Raw genomic sequence first — 16757 nt, 5'->3', positions numbered from 1 at the left:
TTCTTTTCCCACAGTTCTGGAGGCCAGAAGTCCGAGACCAAGGTGTTGGTTCCTGCTGAGGTTTGGTGGGTTTTGTTTTTCAGTTTTCTCCTTCGAGGCCTCTCCCTCGAGCGGACAGCTGGCCGCGCGCTTGCTGTGCCTTCGCCCGGTCTGTCCTCTGTGGGCGTGGCCCTGGGGCCGCAGCAGAAATCCGCCCCTGATGAGGACGCCAGCCAGGCTGGGTCAGCCCCCACCCTGAGGGCCTTGTTTTAACTTACTTCTTTAAACGCTCGTTCTCCAAACACAGTTGCTGTCTGAGACACTGGGGCTAGGACTTCCACATAGGAATTTTGGAGGGACCCAGCATGGCCCATCACGATTTGTGTGTTTAACAACACTTACTGTGTGCCAGGCACCGTTTTTACTGCTTCATGTATTTCAACTCATTTAATCCCATGGTAACTCTAGGAGGTAGGTCATATGAGTAACTCCATTTAACAGATGAAAAAAAATGAAGGCACGGAGAGGCTCAGTAACCTTCCCAAAGCCACACAGATGGAAGAGGCGGAGCCTGGATTCACACACTGGCTCCTGCAGCCATTCTTAAACACCAGCCCCGGTGCCTCTTCTATCCTGCAAAAGGGAAGTGAGCACCTCCCTCTCAGGGCTGTCGCGAGGGTCAGTGAGAAAATGCGTGTCAGGGGCTCAGCGCGCTCACTGCCTGGCGTGTTGCTGTTGGAAGTGCCGGCAAACACCAGCTGCTGTGTGATCAAGGGGGACACAGGGTCTGACCTGGACGGAGGCCAGGGTGGCCGGCCCTGGAGAGCAGCCATGGACGCACATTCCTCAGAGGATCCTAGCCCGAGGACCTCCTGTCCGCACTCCCTGTTTGGGTTCCGAGGCCTTCCGAGAGGAGGCAGCATTGCACTGCCTGACGGCCAGGTGGCCGGGGTTGTTCAGGATGGAGAGGCGTGGACAGCCCTGGCGCCCCTTGGGGCTGAGGGATGCAGCAGAGGCCCAGGGGGTGGCTATGGGATTTGAAGGTCGGACTGGCTGGGCCCACACAGCCTCTCCTGCTCATGCACCCTCAGGGTGCTCAGGGGGCGGGCCCTCAAACCTGCCTGAGGGGGATGTGCCCACTTCTCTCCTTGTGGGGCAGAGGCCAGGGTTGGGAGGTGTGATAACATCCTAGTTCAGACCCCTAGGTGGAGCCAGCTCCTGAGTGCTACCACTTCCTGCTACAGCCAAGGAGGACCAAGCGTTCACTTTGAGACACAGTAGGTGTGAGGTGCCTTCGAGACACCCAAGAGGGGCTCTCGCATAAGCCATTGGATATTCTGGTGTCGCTTTCAAAGGAGAGGTGGGAATTTAGAGAGAGAGACTGACAAGTCTTCAGCATCTCTGTGGTGGTTAAAGACACAGAACTGGATGGTTTCATCCAGGAGAGAGTCGAGACGAGAAGAGGGATCAAGATGTGCGGCGTTCGTCACCCGCTGCTGTGTAACAGATTGCTCCCGCACCTAGCAACTCAGACACACAGCGTTTCTGGGGTCTCACGTCTTCTGTGCATCAGGAGCTCCGGAGCAGCCCGGCTGGGTGGTTCCGACGAGGGGTGTGTGATGCCGGCGGCTGCAGCCCGGCTGTTGGCGGGGGCTGCGGTCGGTCCTCTGAGCTGGAGGGCTGGCTTCCACGGTGGCTCGCCCTCAGGGCTCTGAACTGGACGGCTCAGTTCCCCACCGGCTGTTGGCAGAAGACCGCGGCTCCTCACCACGTGGGCATCTCAGCAGGGCTGCTCGCGTTCCTTTGCAACAGAGCAGCTGGCTCTCCCCTGAACAAGTGATCCAGGAAAGAGGGGGAGGCAGCAGAAGCCACGGTGCCTTTCATGACTTACGGAAGTCACTGTCACTTGTGCCACATTGTATTCCTTAGAAGCAAGGCATGAAACACAGCCCGTGGCTAAGGGGAGGAGAAGTGGGCCTCACCAAAGGGAGGGGTACCAACCTGTGGGCACATTTTAAAGCCCCACACCTGCCCCGAGGTTCCCCCACATTGAGAGAGGGGTAGAGGCAGAGAGGCAGGCGAAGTCGACCAAATTGGAGTGGCCAGTGAGGTAGGAGGACCCTGTGACCCAGGCGCCCAGACGGGGCCGGGAGGCTGAGTTAACACGGACAGGAAAGCGCCCGTGGGTGTTGTCCCCTGGCTGTTGGTGGTGACCCTGCCGAGAGCAGTTTCACTGGGATGTGGGGGCAAAGGGCTGAAGAGTGAACAGGGGAAGTGTAGACGACGGGTGGAGACAACTCTTTTGAGAAGTTGATCTGTAGAAGGGAGTAGAGAGATGGGTGGGGGCTGAAGAAGGCTGCGGGGTGCAGGGAGGGTTATTTTTTAAGTGGCAGGCACAGGGGTGTGTTTCAGGCTGGTGGAAACAGCCCAGTGGACAGGAGAAAGGAATGATGATGCAGGGCCGGCGATGCGAAGCCCGGGTAAGGCCGGGAGGGGTGTGGTCCAGGCAGGTCCCCATAGGAAACAGGGTGACCTCACCTTGGATGGCTGAAGAGAGAGGGCTTGTCACGGGGACTGTCCACAAACGTGGGCAGGCTTCAGGGAAACAAACCACAGGGGAAAGTGTGGCACCCCGGGCCTGAGGTCGTGAGGGGTGGGAGCGGGTTCTGACAGTGGACAGACAAACTGTGTGGGGAGGGCCACCTGGCAGCAGCTGTGACTGTCACTCTGGGGACACAGCCAGGGCATGGCGACCCGCAGAGAGGAGCCTGAAGGATGCAGGACCTCACTCTCACTGCCCTCCTGTCTCCTTCCGCTGCTCCCCATTGCCTGAGCCCCCGGGAGTCAGAGTCGTCCTCCCGGGCGCAGGGCAGGGCAGACAAGAGAGGGGAGTGGATCTGGAAGGGCAGAGGGGAGACGGGCAGCGTCAGACGGGTGTGCAGAGCCTGGCCTCGAGAGCAGGTGGATTGCACCTGCCACTGTGTCGGGAGGTGGCAGCAGGCACATGCAGGTGCCTGGGTGTGCGGGCTTCGTGGTGGGGAGTCAGGGCCTCCACGTCCGAAGGCTCCTGTTTTCGGAATGAAGCGCGAGGTGACGCCGTCAGCTGAGAGAGAGCGGAGAGAGGTGCGAGGCGAGATGGGAGATGTGCAGCTCTCTGCAGGGAATGGGGGGCGAGCCTGCTTGAGAGCTCGTGCAGGCCCCGGGCAGGGCTGAGTGCCCCCGTGGGCTTTGCGGTCATCATTGACAGAGTAACTGGTCGGCGTGAGCGTCTCCGGCAGACTTGGCTGGCAGACTGAGGGAGGCCCACGATGGGGTTCGAGTGGGGCTGGGATTGCCAAGGGAACTCTGCACAGCCTGGGCGGGGTGGGGGGCAGGGGGTTGGAGCTGAAGGAGTTGGCCCTCTGGCGACGTGCCAGATAGCTACACGTGTGCCCACACACACGTACTCATGGTTATCAGTGTTTGCCTACAAACATAAACACAGGCATGGACGTTCTTAGTGACACACACACGCATGCCTGTGAACACCTGTCTGCTGGCAGATAGCCACTGGATGCGGGCACACACTGCACTTACACACACGGTGATCTTCACAGCACGTGGACACGGGCACCCATGGGTGCAGCTATTCACACGCATACACACAATCAGCGGCATGGATTTGGGCAGACGTGCACACCATACAGGGTACGGACACATAGACGGATCTGCACCCAGACCCAAGTAAAGAACGCACCTATCAAAAGGGGCCCGGGTGTACGTGGAGAGGCGGGCGTATGCCCACGTTCATCGGCACGTGGGAAGAAGCAATGTAATGCAGTGGTCACACACACAGGCTCTGGACCCAGACAGCCCACGTTCACGCCCAGACTCTGCCCTCCCATTTACTTCCTGTGTGCCTCTGCTTCCTCATCTGTAAAATGGGGATAACAATGGCACCTACGTCATCAAATCGTAGTGAGGACTAGGGAAACCACCACACTCTCCCATCTGTCGCCCCCCTCACAGGTCACTCTTCCCCCGTGCCGGTGCTGGCTTCTCCTCACTGCACAGTGTCTGGACCTTGGCGTGGCCCAGGGCTGCCCTTGGTCCTGTTCTCAAGCCTGTCTGTCCTCGCTCGGGCTGTGCCGGGACTTCCACCCCTCGATCCTGCCCCCTCGCGCTGCCCCTCACCCCCTCCTGCTCACCTCCCTCCTTCCCTGGCGGTAATCCCCTGACCGTGGCCAAGAGCTCTCCCCGGCCCGCACCTGTCTCGTTTCCTCGTACTCACTCTGCAAACCCTCAAACCTGGTTCAGCCACCCTCTGCCTCTTCAGCACCTGCACCCGTGAGCCTAAATGTGACTGGGTGAACACACAGGGGTGCTGGCTGTGCTTGCTTTGACTTCACGGCCACTGGCCTTAGGTGGCCTTCTTGCTGCCCTAGCCCTCCCACTGTCCCCTCTCCAGATGGCTACTTAATACCTTCTCCTTTCTCCTCGGCCCTCCCACCGCTTCGCCCACATCCTCACTCTCAATTGGTCACTTTCCTTCTATATCACAGGAAGCGGAAGCTTTAGGGAGAGGTGTCCACCGCTCTGACCCCCACAAGTACTTGCCCAGCAGCATTCGTGTCCACACAGACACTCTATTGTACCAGTTCTGAGATGCGTCCTTGTTAAATCGTACCACCGTCACTTCTCTGAAACTGGAGTGTTTCTCACCGTCAGTAGCTTAGTTGGCACCGCTCGTTCTCTGCAGGGTGGCCGTCTGAACATTTGACGGCAACTTAGATTCAGTGAACCATGGCGTCCCGCACTCTGTCCCGTTACCGAGGATGAACTGTCCTCACCCTAGCTAAGGCCGGTCCTGTCCTTGTTTCCTAGATGCCATTCACGTTCAACCCCTTTGAGGACACCCCATCACTAATTCTCTCCACTCTCTGCTGTAGAATCAAATGAAAAAGAGCAGAAATCTTCTTCTCCGCCAGATCATCCCCATCCACATGCTGGTTTTTTCCTCCCAACATACAAAACCACTCTTGACCTGTCTCAGATGATTAGTGTATCCTTCCCACTCCAGCAAAACACCTTGAAGGCGTGATCTTCGCTTGCCGTCTCCAGTTCTTCTCCTCCCTTTCTCTCTTGAACTCCTTCCAGCCGGGCTTTCATCGTCAGCATCTACTCCCGCTGCTCTTGTCAAGGTCACCGACTGCCAGCTGCAGCCGCCATTCTCAGGCCTCCTCGTACTTGGCCTCTCCGCAGTCCTGGGACACAGCTGAGTGCCCCCTTCTCCTCGCAACATCATCTTATCTTGGCTTCACGACATCACCCACTCGTGGGCTATCTCCCAACCCCCCCAGGCCGCTCCCTCCTGTGGCCCTTCACTGATTCCTCCTCCTGCCCAGCATCTAAATATTGAAGCCCCAAAGCTCAGGGCTTGCGCTTAAAAACTAGGTTGATTTAAAGAACAAACAGATGGGTACTACAGGGGTACAGCAAACATCACTGGAGCGGTGCAGGAGTGAGCGACCCTGGGGAAGCACCTCGGCAGGCAGCCGACCCCCAGAGGAGTCCGTGCGAGAGGAGTGCATGCTCGGGGGTTGCAAAGCTGACCCCTCCTGCCCCCACCCCTTCTCTCCCCGCTCCAGGGCAGAAATGTGAGCTGTGGCTCTGCGGCTGTGCCTTCACCCTCGCCGACGTCCTCCTGGGAGCCACCCTGCACCGCCTCAAGTTCCTGGGACTGTCCAAGAAATACTGGGAAGATGGCAGCCGGCCCAACCTGCAGTCGTTCTTCGAGAGGGTCCAGAAGCGCTTCGCCTTCCGGAAGGTCCTCGGCGACATTCACACCACGCTGCTGTCAGCCGTCATCCCCAACGCGTTCCGGCTGGTCAAGCGGAAACCGCCATCTTTCTTCGGGGCCTCCTTCCTCATGGGCTCCCTGGGTGGGATGGGCTACTTTGCCTACTGGTACCTCAAGAAAAAATACATCTAGAGCCAAGCCGGGCCCGGGCTTGGCGTCTGACTGTCGGTGTCTCTGTGCTGTGTGACCCCAACGAGCTCTCAGTAACGCACTGTGTCATGAACACTCAGACAGCCCCTCCCCACCCCTTGTTTGGAGTAACTCTATTGTCAGTGTGAAAACATTCCATAGTTTAGAAGTAGACATTGCCAATGCCGTGAGGTGAAGCCACGGCTCTACTAAAGGAGAGAGAGAGAGAGAGAACAGAAACAAAACATGAATGCCTTTTCTTTTGACTCAAGGCCTCGAGATGGCACTGTGGGCACTGGTTAGGATTTGAGGTGAGTCCCAGGCCATTTCACCCACCAGGGCCCAGGTTCTGGGAGGTGCTGGGGGCTCAGGGGGCCTGACCCCTCGCCTCCCCTTCCCTCTTGCCCAGGGAACTCTTCCACAGGACAAAGCCAACATCAAGACTCAACTCTTCTCAGTGGTACCTAGGGGTGGGGCTAGAGACCCGGAGACCCCCTGGGAGGCCCCTGAAGATTGGAAGGGACTTCATTCTTCTCCTGGACGTGGACTGAGACGGCACTGGCTCGGGCCGAGGCAGTGGCACCCAGCCGCCAGGCCGTGACTGGGACCGACGCCACAAGCACACTCTCCTTCCCCTCCTGATGTGGTCAGTGAGCTCCATGTGGCACCTTACCAGTAATCCCTGAAGGCAGCGTCCGTCATCCTCTTCCCACGGAGTTGATTTCCCCCCGTGTGAGGTGGGCTTTCAGCAAAAGCCATGTTCGCCATCTCAGAAGGTCAGTCCCGGCCGGAGTGCAGGGGTGGGTCTGGAGGTGGACGAGCCCTCAAGCCCCTCTCCTTGCCTCTGCCAGCACCATCTCCTCGAATGCCCTCCTCTCCCACCCCTCGTGGGGCACCTCCTGTGCCCCGCCTTGCCCTGCAGGGGGGTCTCTGTGTCTACGCTGCCTGCCCTGGTCTTGTCTCACTTTCCTGTGCCTTTTGCATGTTGGGAGAGGGTCTGGATGTCACTGCCGCTCATGCTTAGAAACCACTGAAAGCCCCCAATAAAGCATCCAGGAGAAGCATTTGCTTTTCATTTGTAAACCCGTGTTGTCCCACTAGCTCTCATTTCCAGAGGCTGGGATCAGAGCGGTAGAGACGTGAGGTTCAGACTCAGTGCCCCACAGGAGCTGGCAAGGGCTGAGTTCAGGCCTCAAGTTGCTCAGCGTGGGGATGGTTTCTGGATAGACTGCCAAGTTCTGCCGTTGGCGTAAACCCACCTCAGTCTCAGCTGGACACAGTGCTTCACAGTTTATGACTCTGTTCAAGGCCATTTCCTCATGTTAACCTGTAAACGGACCTTCAGGGGGCATCCAGGGGCCTGCCCCCCAAATTTCCCAGAGGGAAAAATGTATTAAAATGCCCAAGAACATTAAACCAAAAAAGTAAAATTTGTGTAACACAAGGCATACTTTTATTTTATAAAAATGCATAAGAATTTTTCATCAAGATGAAAAGAAAAAATAGTCAGGGCCAAGACAGGGCGAGTACTTAGAGACTGTCCACCCCTTTTGCTACTCAAACATCGACACAGACCCTTCCCACTCATAATTAAACTCCACTCAAGAACAATAGCACCCTTCATCCTAACAGGGCCAACAGCTCTCCTGAAATGACGATATACCTTCTCTCCGAAAATGAGACCCATAGATCCCCATCGGTCGGTGACATCACTCTGGATGATGCTGGATTCTCTTCTCCTTCCACCTCTGACTACAGACCATGCCTCAATACACTGTAAGATAGATACATAGATTGATAGATTAAAAAATGTCAATTTAACCATCACCAGCATTCCCGTATACGGTATATACACGTATGTGACAAGCAGGAACTACTCATAGCTGCTACAGCCCTCATTTCTGTGACCAATCAAAAGGCCATGGATGATATTTGTAATATCTCTTTTTCTACTAGCTATTCTGTGGGTTTTTTTTTTTTTACCTCAGCCAGAACCTCATGGCTGGGGTATTTTCCTGATGAAGTGACTCAAACTCGGGCTGCTGTAGTCTTCCATTAATCTTTTACCATCGGACGTGGCGTACAACAGGGCACCCAGAGACTCCTCTAGTTCTCATGCACAGGCTTCCATGCCACCACTGCAGCAGCCACCCCACCCACCCCCGGCGATCAGGCCCACGGCGCCAGCCAGCAGAGGAACCTGCTTTGCCCGTAGTTGCAATGGTATGAGGAGCTCAGAATGGCCACGTGGCAGTCTCAGCTCCTAAGTCAATCCATGTATTCCCTCACATTCCTTCCTTGAGAACTGTAATCACTAGTCATTCAAAGTCCAAAGTTCCAGGGATGGAAAGCAACCTTTTTGTGAATGGGTTATTTTGTGCAATAGTGAAAGTAGTCCCTCCCATTTCCACCTGGGCATGGCTGGATCCGTATTTTCTGCGTGTGGAGAAACAGCACTGTGACCGGTCTAGAGTACGTCCCGCATCCTGCAGACAGCACTCAAACGCTGCAGTGTCTCCCAGCTGGGCCCCTCAGGAGGCAAGTCTTCAGTGGGCCACTTCGATGTTCTATAAATCCAGCTGCTTCTAGATACTAGAATATGTGATATGACCAGAAAATTCCATAGGTAGGATCCCACTGCCTCATTTCTTTTGCTGTGATATCAACTCTTTGGTCAGAAACCATGTTGAATTGGAGTACCAAGACTGGAACCAAGGTGTCCATGGACGTAGTGGTCGTCAAAGAAGACAAATCCATATGCAGAATATACCAACTGCTGCTCCCTCCATGATGGGGGAGGTCAATGGAATAGACCTACCACGAGGTGGCTGGTTCCTATGGGGAATGGTGCAAGCTGGGCCCTCAGCGGGATGGTTTTAGCTAAATCAGTCTTCTTTATGTTTATTTATTTTTTAAAATATATTTTATTGATTATGCTACTACAGTTGTCCTAATCTTCCCCCTTTGCCCCCTTCTGCCTGGTACCCCCATTCCCTCCAGCATTCCCCCTTAGTTCATGTCCATGGGCCATGCATATAAGTTCTTTGGCTTCTCCATTCCCTATACCATTCTTAACCTCCCTGTCTATTTTGTGCCTACCTATTATGCTTCTTAATCCCTGCACCTTTTCCCCTATACTCCTCCTTTCCCCTCCCAGCTGATAATCCTCCAAATGATCTCCATATCTATGATTCTGTTCCTGTTCTGCTTGTTTACTTAATTTGTTGTTTTTAGATTCAGTTGTTGATAGTTGTGAATTTGTTGCCATTTTAATGTTCATATTTTTGATCTTCTTTTTCTTAAATAAGTCCCTTTAACATTTCATGTAATAATGGCTTAGTGATGATGAACTCCTTTAGCTTTACCTTGTCTGGGAAGCACTTTATCTGCCCTTCCATTCTAAATGATTGCTTTGGTGGATAGAGTAATCTAGGTTGTAGGTCCTTGTTTTTCATCAGTTTGAATACTTCTTGCCAGTTCCTTTCAGCCTGCAGAGTGTCTTGTGAGAAATCGGGACAGTCCTATGGGAACTCCTTTATAGTTACTATCTGCTTTTCTCTTGCTTCTTTTAAGATTCTCTCTTTGTCTTTAACCTTTGGCATGTTAGTTATGATATGTCTTGGTGTGGCCCTCTTTGGGTCCATCTTGCTTGGAACATTGTGCTTCCTGGACTTGAATGTCTATTTTCTTCACCAGTTTAGGGAAGGTTTTTTTCATTATTTTTTCAAATAAGTTTTCAATTTCTTGCTCTTCCTCTTGTCCTTCTGGCATCCCTATGATTTGGATGTTGGCACATTTGGAGATGTCCCAGAGGCTCCTTATACTATCCTCGTTTCTTTGAATTCTTTTTTCTTCTTGCTGTTCTGGTTGGATGCTTATTTCTTCTTTATGCTCCAAATCATTGATTTGAGTCCCAGTTTCATCCCCTCCACTGCTGGTTCCCTGTACATTTTTCTTATTTCACTTAGTGCAGGGATGTCAAACTCATTTTCACCGGGGCCACATCAGCCTCGTGGTTGCCTTCAAAGGGCCGAAATAATTTTCAGACTGTATAAATGTAACTACTCCTTAACTGTTAAGGAGTTGAAATTACATTCAGCCCTTTGAAGGCAACCACGAGGCTGATGTTATGACCCCCGGTGAAGATGAGTTTGACACCCTGACTTAGTGTATCCTTCACTCCTTCCTTTATTTTGTGGCCATACTCAATGAGTTCTCTCAGCATCCTGATCACCAGTGTTTTGAACTCTGCATCGGATAGATTGGTTATCTCCATTTTTAGTACTTTTTTCTGGGGTTTTGTTCTGTTCTTTCATTTTGGCCATGTTTCTTTTTTTTTCTTTTTTCAAGACTGACTTTGTTTTAGAGAGAGGTGAAGAGAGGGAAAAAGAGGGAGAGAAGCATCAGTGAGAGATATCAATTGGTTGCTTCTTGCACACTCCCAGCTGGGGACCTCCTCAACCCAGGCACATGCCCTGACTGGGAATCAAACCGTCAACTTTTTGGTTCACAGGCTGGCGTCCAATCCACTGAGCCACACCAGCCAGGGCCAAGCCATATTTCTTTGTCTCCTCAATTTGGTAGGTTCCCTGTGCTCATTTCTGTGTATTAGGTACAGCTGCTTTGACCCCTTGTCCTAGTAGTGGACCCTATTGTAGAAAAGGCACCCATCTGGATGGATGTGGCTTCCTTAAATCCTTGGTTGTTGGACTTCCATACAGCTCGATTTTCTGATGGTTCTCAGTGTTATTTGTTTTAAGGTCTAGTTGTAATTCTTTCTGTGGTTGCATTCGGAGGCAAAGTGTGTTTACCTACACCTCCATCTTGACCGGAAGTTACCTAAATCAGTCTTGGTAAGAGGAAGTCCATGTTGTTGTGTCCACTTATAACCTCTAACTCGATTATGGTGGCCGTTTTGTATGTTGAGAGCAAGGATGGGGTTGCTGGGAAAGGACTGACATCTGCAGGACAAGTCGTCTGTCTGGCCCATCTGTTTATTGATGGTCTCCTCTGAAGTGGCCATCTTCAGGGCACTAACTACAGAGGATACAGATACCCTCCCCTTCTGTGCCCACTGTTACAGGTCTGTCCAATACCTTCTCCTACAGATCTCCTTATCACCACTCCTCCAGCCCTGACCATACGTCCATCTCCTGAAAATGCGCAGATCCATATTTCTGAACTTCTGTCTCCATCTAGATGGACAACTGTAATATGTACAGTTGTCCCTTATTATTCGTGGGGGACTGGTTCCTGGACCCCTGCGGATATCAGAATCTATGGATACTCGAGCCCTTACATATATAAAATGGCACGGTATTTTCTTATCACCTACACACATCCTCTTGTACACTTTGAATCACCTCTAGATTACTGATAACATCTAGTACAATGTAAATGCTATAGAAATAGTTGTAGTGTATTATTTAAGGAATGACAAGAAAAAAGTCTATACATGTTTGGTACAGATGCAACCCTCAAAGGCCTAACACACAACAACAATGTACCATTTTAAAATATATATATTTTGGGTTCTAGCCCATGTGGCTCAGCTGGCTGTGCGTTGTCCTGCAAATTGAAAGGTCGCCTGTTCAATTCCTGGTCTGGGCACACACCTACGTTGGAGGCTTGGTCCCAGGTCAGGGGGTGTGTGGAAGGTACCTAATCAATGTGTCTCTCCCTCTCTCTCTCTTCCCCTCTCTAAAGATAAAAAAATAATAGTCACAATAATATATTTTTGATCCTCAGTGGGTTGAATCCGCAGATGCAAAACCTGCAGATACGGAGGGCCAGCGGCACTGTCTGAAGTGCCGGTCACTGGCAGGAGTTCCCTTCTCCAGTGCCTTTCAGGGCGTCCCTGTAGTGCTGCAACCACCCACTTCTGGTTGGTACCCAGCCTGAGCTTTTTCTTCCTCCATCCATTGATCATGAGGATTTACCCCGAGGTCTTAGGTGTGGACTGAGGAAGAGGTGGCAATGTGGCAGGAATGGGTGACGCAGCCTGAGTGGTTTCGCTCCCACTTGATAACAGAATGCTGAGGTGCATGCCTAGCTTTACAGCTGATGGATCGGGTGGCATCCAGTTCACGATGGGCGGCTCGGGTTGCAGTCTCTCAGTGTCTCAAGGTCAGGTGCTCGGTCTCTACCAGGGCCCAACAGCAAGGCAGACACTACATTTCAAAATAACAGTTGTTACTTGCAGAAGAGGATATGACTTTGTTCCAAGTCCTAGGGAGGGGCACTGAGATTTCCCTATTGGGGCTCGCTGGGGGCTCTGCCCAGACAATTCTAAACGTGACAGCCAGTTGAAGCACCACTGGACAGACTGGGTCACGTGGCTCAGCTGGCAGAGCACGTTGCACTGCAGCCTAAACCTGCTTTGGCGCCCACCCAACACCGGCTGTCTGACGGGTTACTCAGTGAACGGTTTGGAGCTGCACCCACAGACGGGGGTACCCTGCCTCCCAGATCCAGAGGGCTACCAGTTGTGTTTTTTTTCTTCGGGATAGCAGCAGCAACCTGCCTTTTATCGGAGGGGATGACCTGACATTTCCTAACCCCTGGAACCCTGGAAACTCCACCAAGGTGCCAGGCTTCTGCACACCATGGGGTTTACATACCCCCCGGGGCTTCCTAAAGCATCTGGTGTGCTTGCTAGTTCCTGCTCACTGGGAACAGCTTGACGTTGTCAGTGTAGTGCATCGGTGTGTTCTTATGGGGACACCAGGGTGATCCAGGCCTCCACGGACGAGATGACAGCGGAGAGCAGAGACGCTGACTCAGGCCCGCAGCAAGAAAGAAAGTGAGGGCGCACCGCTCGCTGCCCTGCCAAGTAGAGCTAATGGCTTTGGGTGGCCCTCAACGACAGAACATTTTCCCAACCGAAAGCTGAATGAGAAATGCCAGACACTGTGCTGATTAGCTTTAAACTGGAAACCACATCTAAAAAAACTGCACCCCCTGATGGAGTTACAGTGCCCACGCTTCTGAGAGACACTCATTAGGGAAAGATAAATCTCCTCAACAATAAAGCAGCCCTCATAGATGCCCGATATTCTAAACCTTGTAAAATATTTTCCCCTCCATGACTTCATCAAGCCCATCAAAGACTAGTGAGGTAGAAAGAATCATCCCCATTTCGTAGATGACTGGCAAGCCCAGAGAAGCTAAGAGACTCACCTAAGATCACACAGCTGTGGAGTTGGTCCACAGGATGTGGATGCGGTCTGCTCGCTCACGTCCAGTGTACCCGATAACGCCAGCTGAGAGTCAGCTTATACCCCCACCCATTCAGCCCTGCACCGTCCCCAGCAGCGCAGGGACACCTAGCAAACGCAGCACGCTCAGTAAAGGCAAGCAGAGGCAGGAAGAAATGAAAGGAGTGATTGGGAAATGGCCCACAGCAGCTTGGTTGAGCAAGGCCGGAATACCTTTGCTCCAGAAATTAAGATGCTAATCAGGGTGGCTCCGAGGCCCCTTCCCGCCTACCCAACCACCAGAGCACTCAGACACACACGTCCCAGACAGCCCCACCCTGGCAGAGAAGACAGAAAGAGCCCAGGCTCCACGATAAGGCTTCCAGCTCAGCTCCCCCCCAAAAAAATACGCAGCCTGGAAACCAAGGCCAGGCCGCCCTTGGATTGCCTGTGAGTGGACAGCACCTCCGGCAGGGGGACCTGCTTTACCTTGGCCAAAAGGACCCCATGGATACCCGAGTACCCCCATTCCTTTGACTCTCCTGGAAAACACATCTTGCCCTCCCCGACCCCTAGTTAATCCGGAAGCCAGATTGCTGTCTTAGGGACTCCGTTCCCACGCTAGGTCACTGGGACATGGCCTTCCACATTCACTGACCGCATTTTAACGACTGCTGAGCTGATTGACATTAAAACACTGACATGTATGAGGTTTCTCTGTCCTGGTTTTAAAGTGGTTACGGTAATGAGGGCCTGTCAGGGACTTACTGTGCCCTTGAAAGACACTTTATGGCTTAGCACCTGATGTGTGTGTGTGTGTGTGTGTGTGTGTGTGTATATATACACACACACACAGTATATATATATATATATATATATATATATATATATATATATACACTATGTCCTGTCTAAACACTTTACACATATCAATTTATTTAGTCCTTGCAACAACTCTATGAGGTAGGTACTTACATTATCCCCATTTTACAGATGAGGAAACTGAGGCTGAGAGATCAAGGAATTGTTGAAGGTGACACAGCCCATGAACATGGCGGGGCCAGAATTAGAACCCATGCAGTCCGGCTGGAGCGCATGCTCACCGCCCCACTCCTTTGCTTTTCTAAGTGCTCCGTGTAAATCTCCTCTGCCTGAGCTGTGACTACATTAGGGTGGTTTGGGGAGCACTGCGCTGTTGAGCCCAGCACCCTGTTTGGAGTTACTCATTCCATTGTCTGCGCCCAGCTAGACTGTGAACCGCCTGGAGCCACCGTACCCCTAATGCTGTGCCGAGCACCGTGCCCGGTTTCCTCGATGCTTCTCAACTCTTGGGCAGTGAAGGCTGAACCACCCCATTTGCACATCAGAAACAGAGGCTCAGAGAGACTGACTCGATCCAGGGCACACAGCTGGAGGTTCTAGCACAAAACCGAGTGTTTCTGCCATCGACTCCACTGTAACTGTAACATCATTTATTTTTTTCTAGTGACTGCATTATATTGCTAACGCAGAGGTACCATGATTTATTTAACAGATTGGCATTTGGGTTCTTGACAGTTCACTGTAACAAAAAGACGGAATAGAATCTTTGTACTTATCTTAGCCCATTTCTACAAGTTTTTCTAGGGCTCAAATCTCTAGACTGAGATTGTTGGGTCTACACAGTTCGAGTCTGGACCGTACTGTTACCATTAAAACAGGTGGTGCCGCCCTGGCTGGTGTGACGCGGTTGGTTGGAGCGTGGTCCTGTGAGTGGAAAGGTTGTGGGTTGGATTCCAGGTCTGGGTTGCAGGTTCTGTTCCCAGCCAGGGTGCATGCAAGAGGCAACTAATCAATGCTTCTCTCCTTCTCTCTCTCTCTCCCTTTGGCTCTAAGCATGTCCCTCAGGTGAGGATAAAAAATAACAATATAAAATAAAATAAAATATTAAGTTGCTTAAAAAAAACAGGTCGTGCCCATTTACCATGCCCCCTTTCCCCAACATATGAGAGTGCCTGTTCTCTGTGCTGTGTGTTCGACTTTAACACTTGCCAGAGGCTGTGTAAGGGGTTTCTGGGACAATTTCTGAAGATGACTATACTGCACAGGGTTTCTCTTAACAGAACGTAGGTTCTCCTCAATAGCTATCGAAGACGGTTTGACTTTGGAGACTTTTTAAAAGGACTTCCGCTGTAGTTCACCCCTCTGGGAACTAAGTGCCGCTTCCCATGCCCAGTAGGCCCACGTGAACCCACACAGTCAGGTCTGAACTACACGGCTGTTGACGCAGGAGGAAGGGTGTGATAAAGTGCACCTCGAGGTCAGTGCTTCCTGCACTCACCAGGAAAGCAGCTGCCGCCTCAGCTGTGAGTGGGAGTTTCTTTTCATGGGGTTTCCTAAAATAAAAGTCAGAACCAGCCTGGGAAGAGCTTTTCACCAGACAGCACAGAGAAACAGAATAGAGCAGAAGAGCTGGGGAGATGATTCATTCCACTACCACCCATCACCAGATAAGGAAACTGAGACCCAGAGATGCTGACTGACTGGTTCAAGGTCACACGGAAAGGCAGAAAAAGCAGTGGCGGAGCCCAGCTCACAGCCAGGGGGCGCTCTTCATGCGGGGCACCTCCGTGGTGTCCCCTGACAGTCCTGTCCTGTCGGTCCTGTCTCCAATCTCCGCTGATTCTGAAAATGACGGGGAAGTTAGGTTTCTGGAGGAGGGACATGTGGATGGAAACCCCGGCAGCATATCTGTGTCCTCGGGCATGCTGTTCTCACTTCCTTGGATGCCCTTCTCTGCCTAACTGCGTGTACTCCTCCTCATCCTCCAAGACCAGAAAGAATCGTTAGGTTCTGCAAAAATATTCCCTACTCGCCCAGAGCAGCCGGCTGTCCCCAGCTCTACGTCCTCCGGCCTGACTTTAACCAGCGCGCAGAACACTTTATGGTGAAAATTTCTCGAACGGAGAAGTGTATCAAATTTATCTCTGTGACCCCAGCACACACCTTAGGCTCCAAAGGGACTGACTTGGGACCACAAACAAACTCCACGAGGCAGCGAGTCTGTCATCCTCCCCAGCTCCTGGCTCACGGCAGGAACTCACGAAGGTTCGCGGCTGCCGAAGGAACCTGGACAGGGCAAGTCTTGCCGCACGAGGGGATTCTAATCCTGGAGCCACTGAGCTTTTGACAAACACTCCCTGGAGGTGCCCAGCAGGTCAGGCTGGCAAACCAGTGGGCCCTGAAAGGCAAGAAAAGCCGTCCACTGTGTCTAGGCCTCCGGGACTCTGAGCCATTTTCAAAGATGACCTCATCTGAGTGAACTCTGTAACTGCTCTTCAGTGTTCCTCCTCTCCTGCCAAGAAAACTGCTCCCAAACCTGGTCGGTCCAGATGCCAGGACTCCAGGACCCAGCTGTGGTGGAAGGAAGGAGTAAGTCACGCTAAGAAATACATGGCTGCACACATATTCAGTTTACAGGAGGAACAAAAAATACCTTTTCTACAGCCATGAAATACCTTATATGCAATGAGTAGCTCGAGAAAGGATCCATGCCACTTTCGTAAAGTGGGCTGAGCTCTCGTGGTTGTACGCCTCCTTCAGGGGATCGGAAAGGAACACACGAAACGCCGGGA

The 16757-nt window shown here is 52.3% G+C and overlaps 1 protein-coding gene across 6 annotated transcripts in view; it reads left to right on the top strand.

Annotated features, from left to right (window-relative positions):
- Positions 1-7310, top strand: part of GDAP1L1 (ganglioside induced differentiation associated protein 1 like 1) — a 48764-nt gene extending 41454 nt beyond the window's left edge. For 5 of the 6 annotated variants that reach the window (XM_045833486.1, XM_045833484.1, XM_045833485.1 and 2 more), the window contains one exon: positions 5607-7310. In XM_045833486.1, coding sequence (XP_045689442.1) covers positions 5607-5950 — 344 coding nt within the window. In that variant the 3' untranslated portion in view covers positions 5951-7310. The remainder of the gene's footprint in view (positions 1-5606) is intronic. The other variant, XR_006785043.1, reaches the window with a different exon arrangement.
- The last annotated feature ends 9447 nt before the right edge of the window (positions 7311-16757 follow it).

The sequence above is a fragment of the Phyllostomus hastatus genome, unplaced genomic scaffold (assembly GCF_019186645.2).
Source record: "Phyllostomus hastatus isolate PE091 unplaced genomic scaffold, TTU_PhHast_1.1 phas_contig_17, whole genome shotgun sequence".
In the NCBI taxonomy this organism is placed as follows: Eukaryota; Metazoa; Chordata; class Mammalia; order Chiroptera; family Phyllostomidae; genus Phyllostomus; species Phyllostomus hastatus.
The sequence above is the reverse complement of the archived record's forward strand: the minus strand, read 5'-3'. Positions and strand labels throughout refer to the sequence as shown.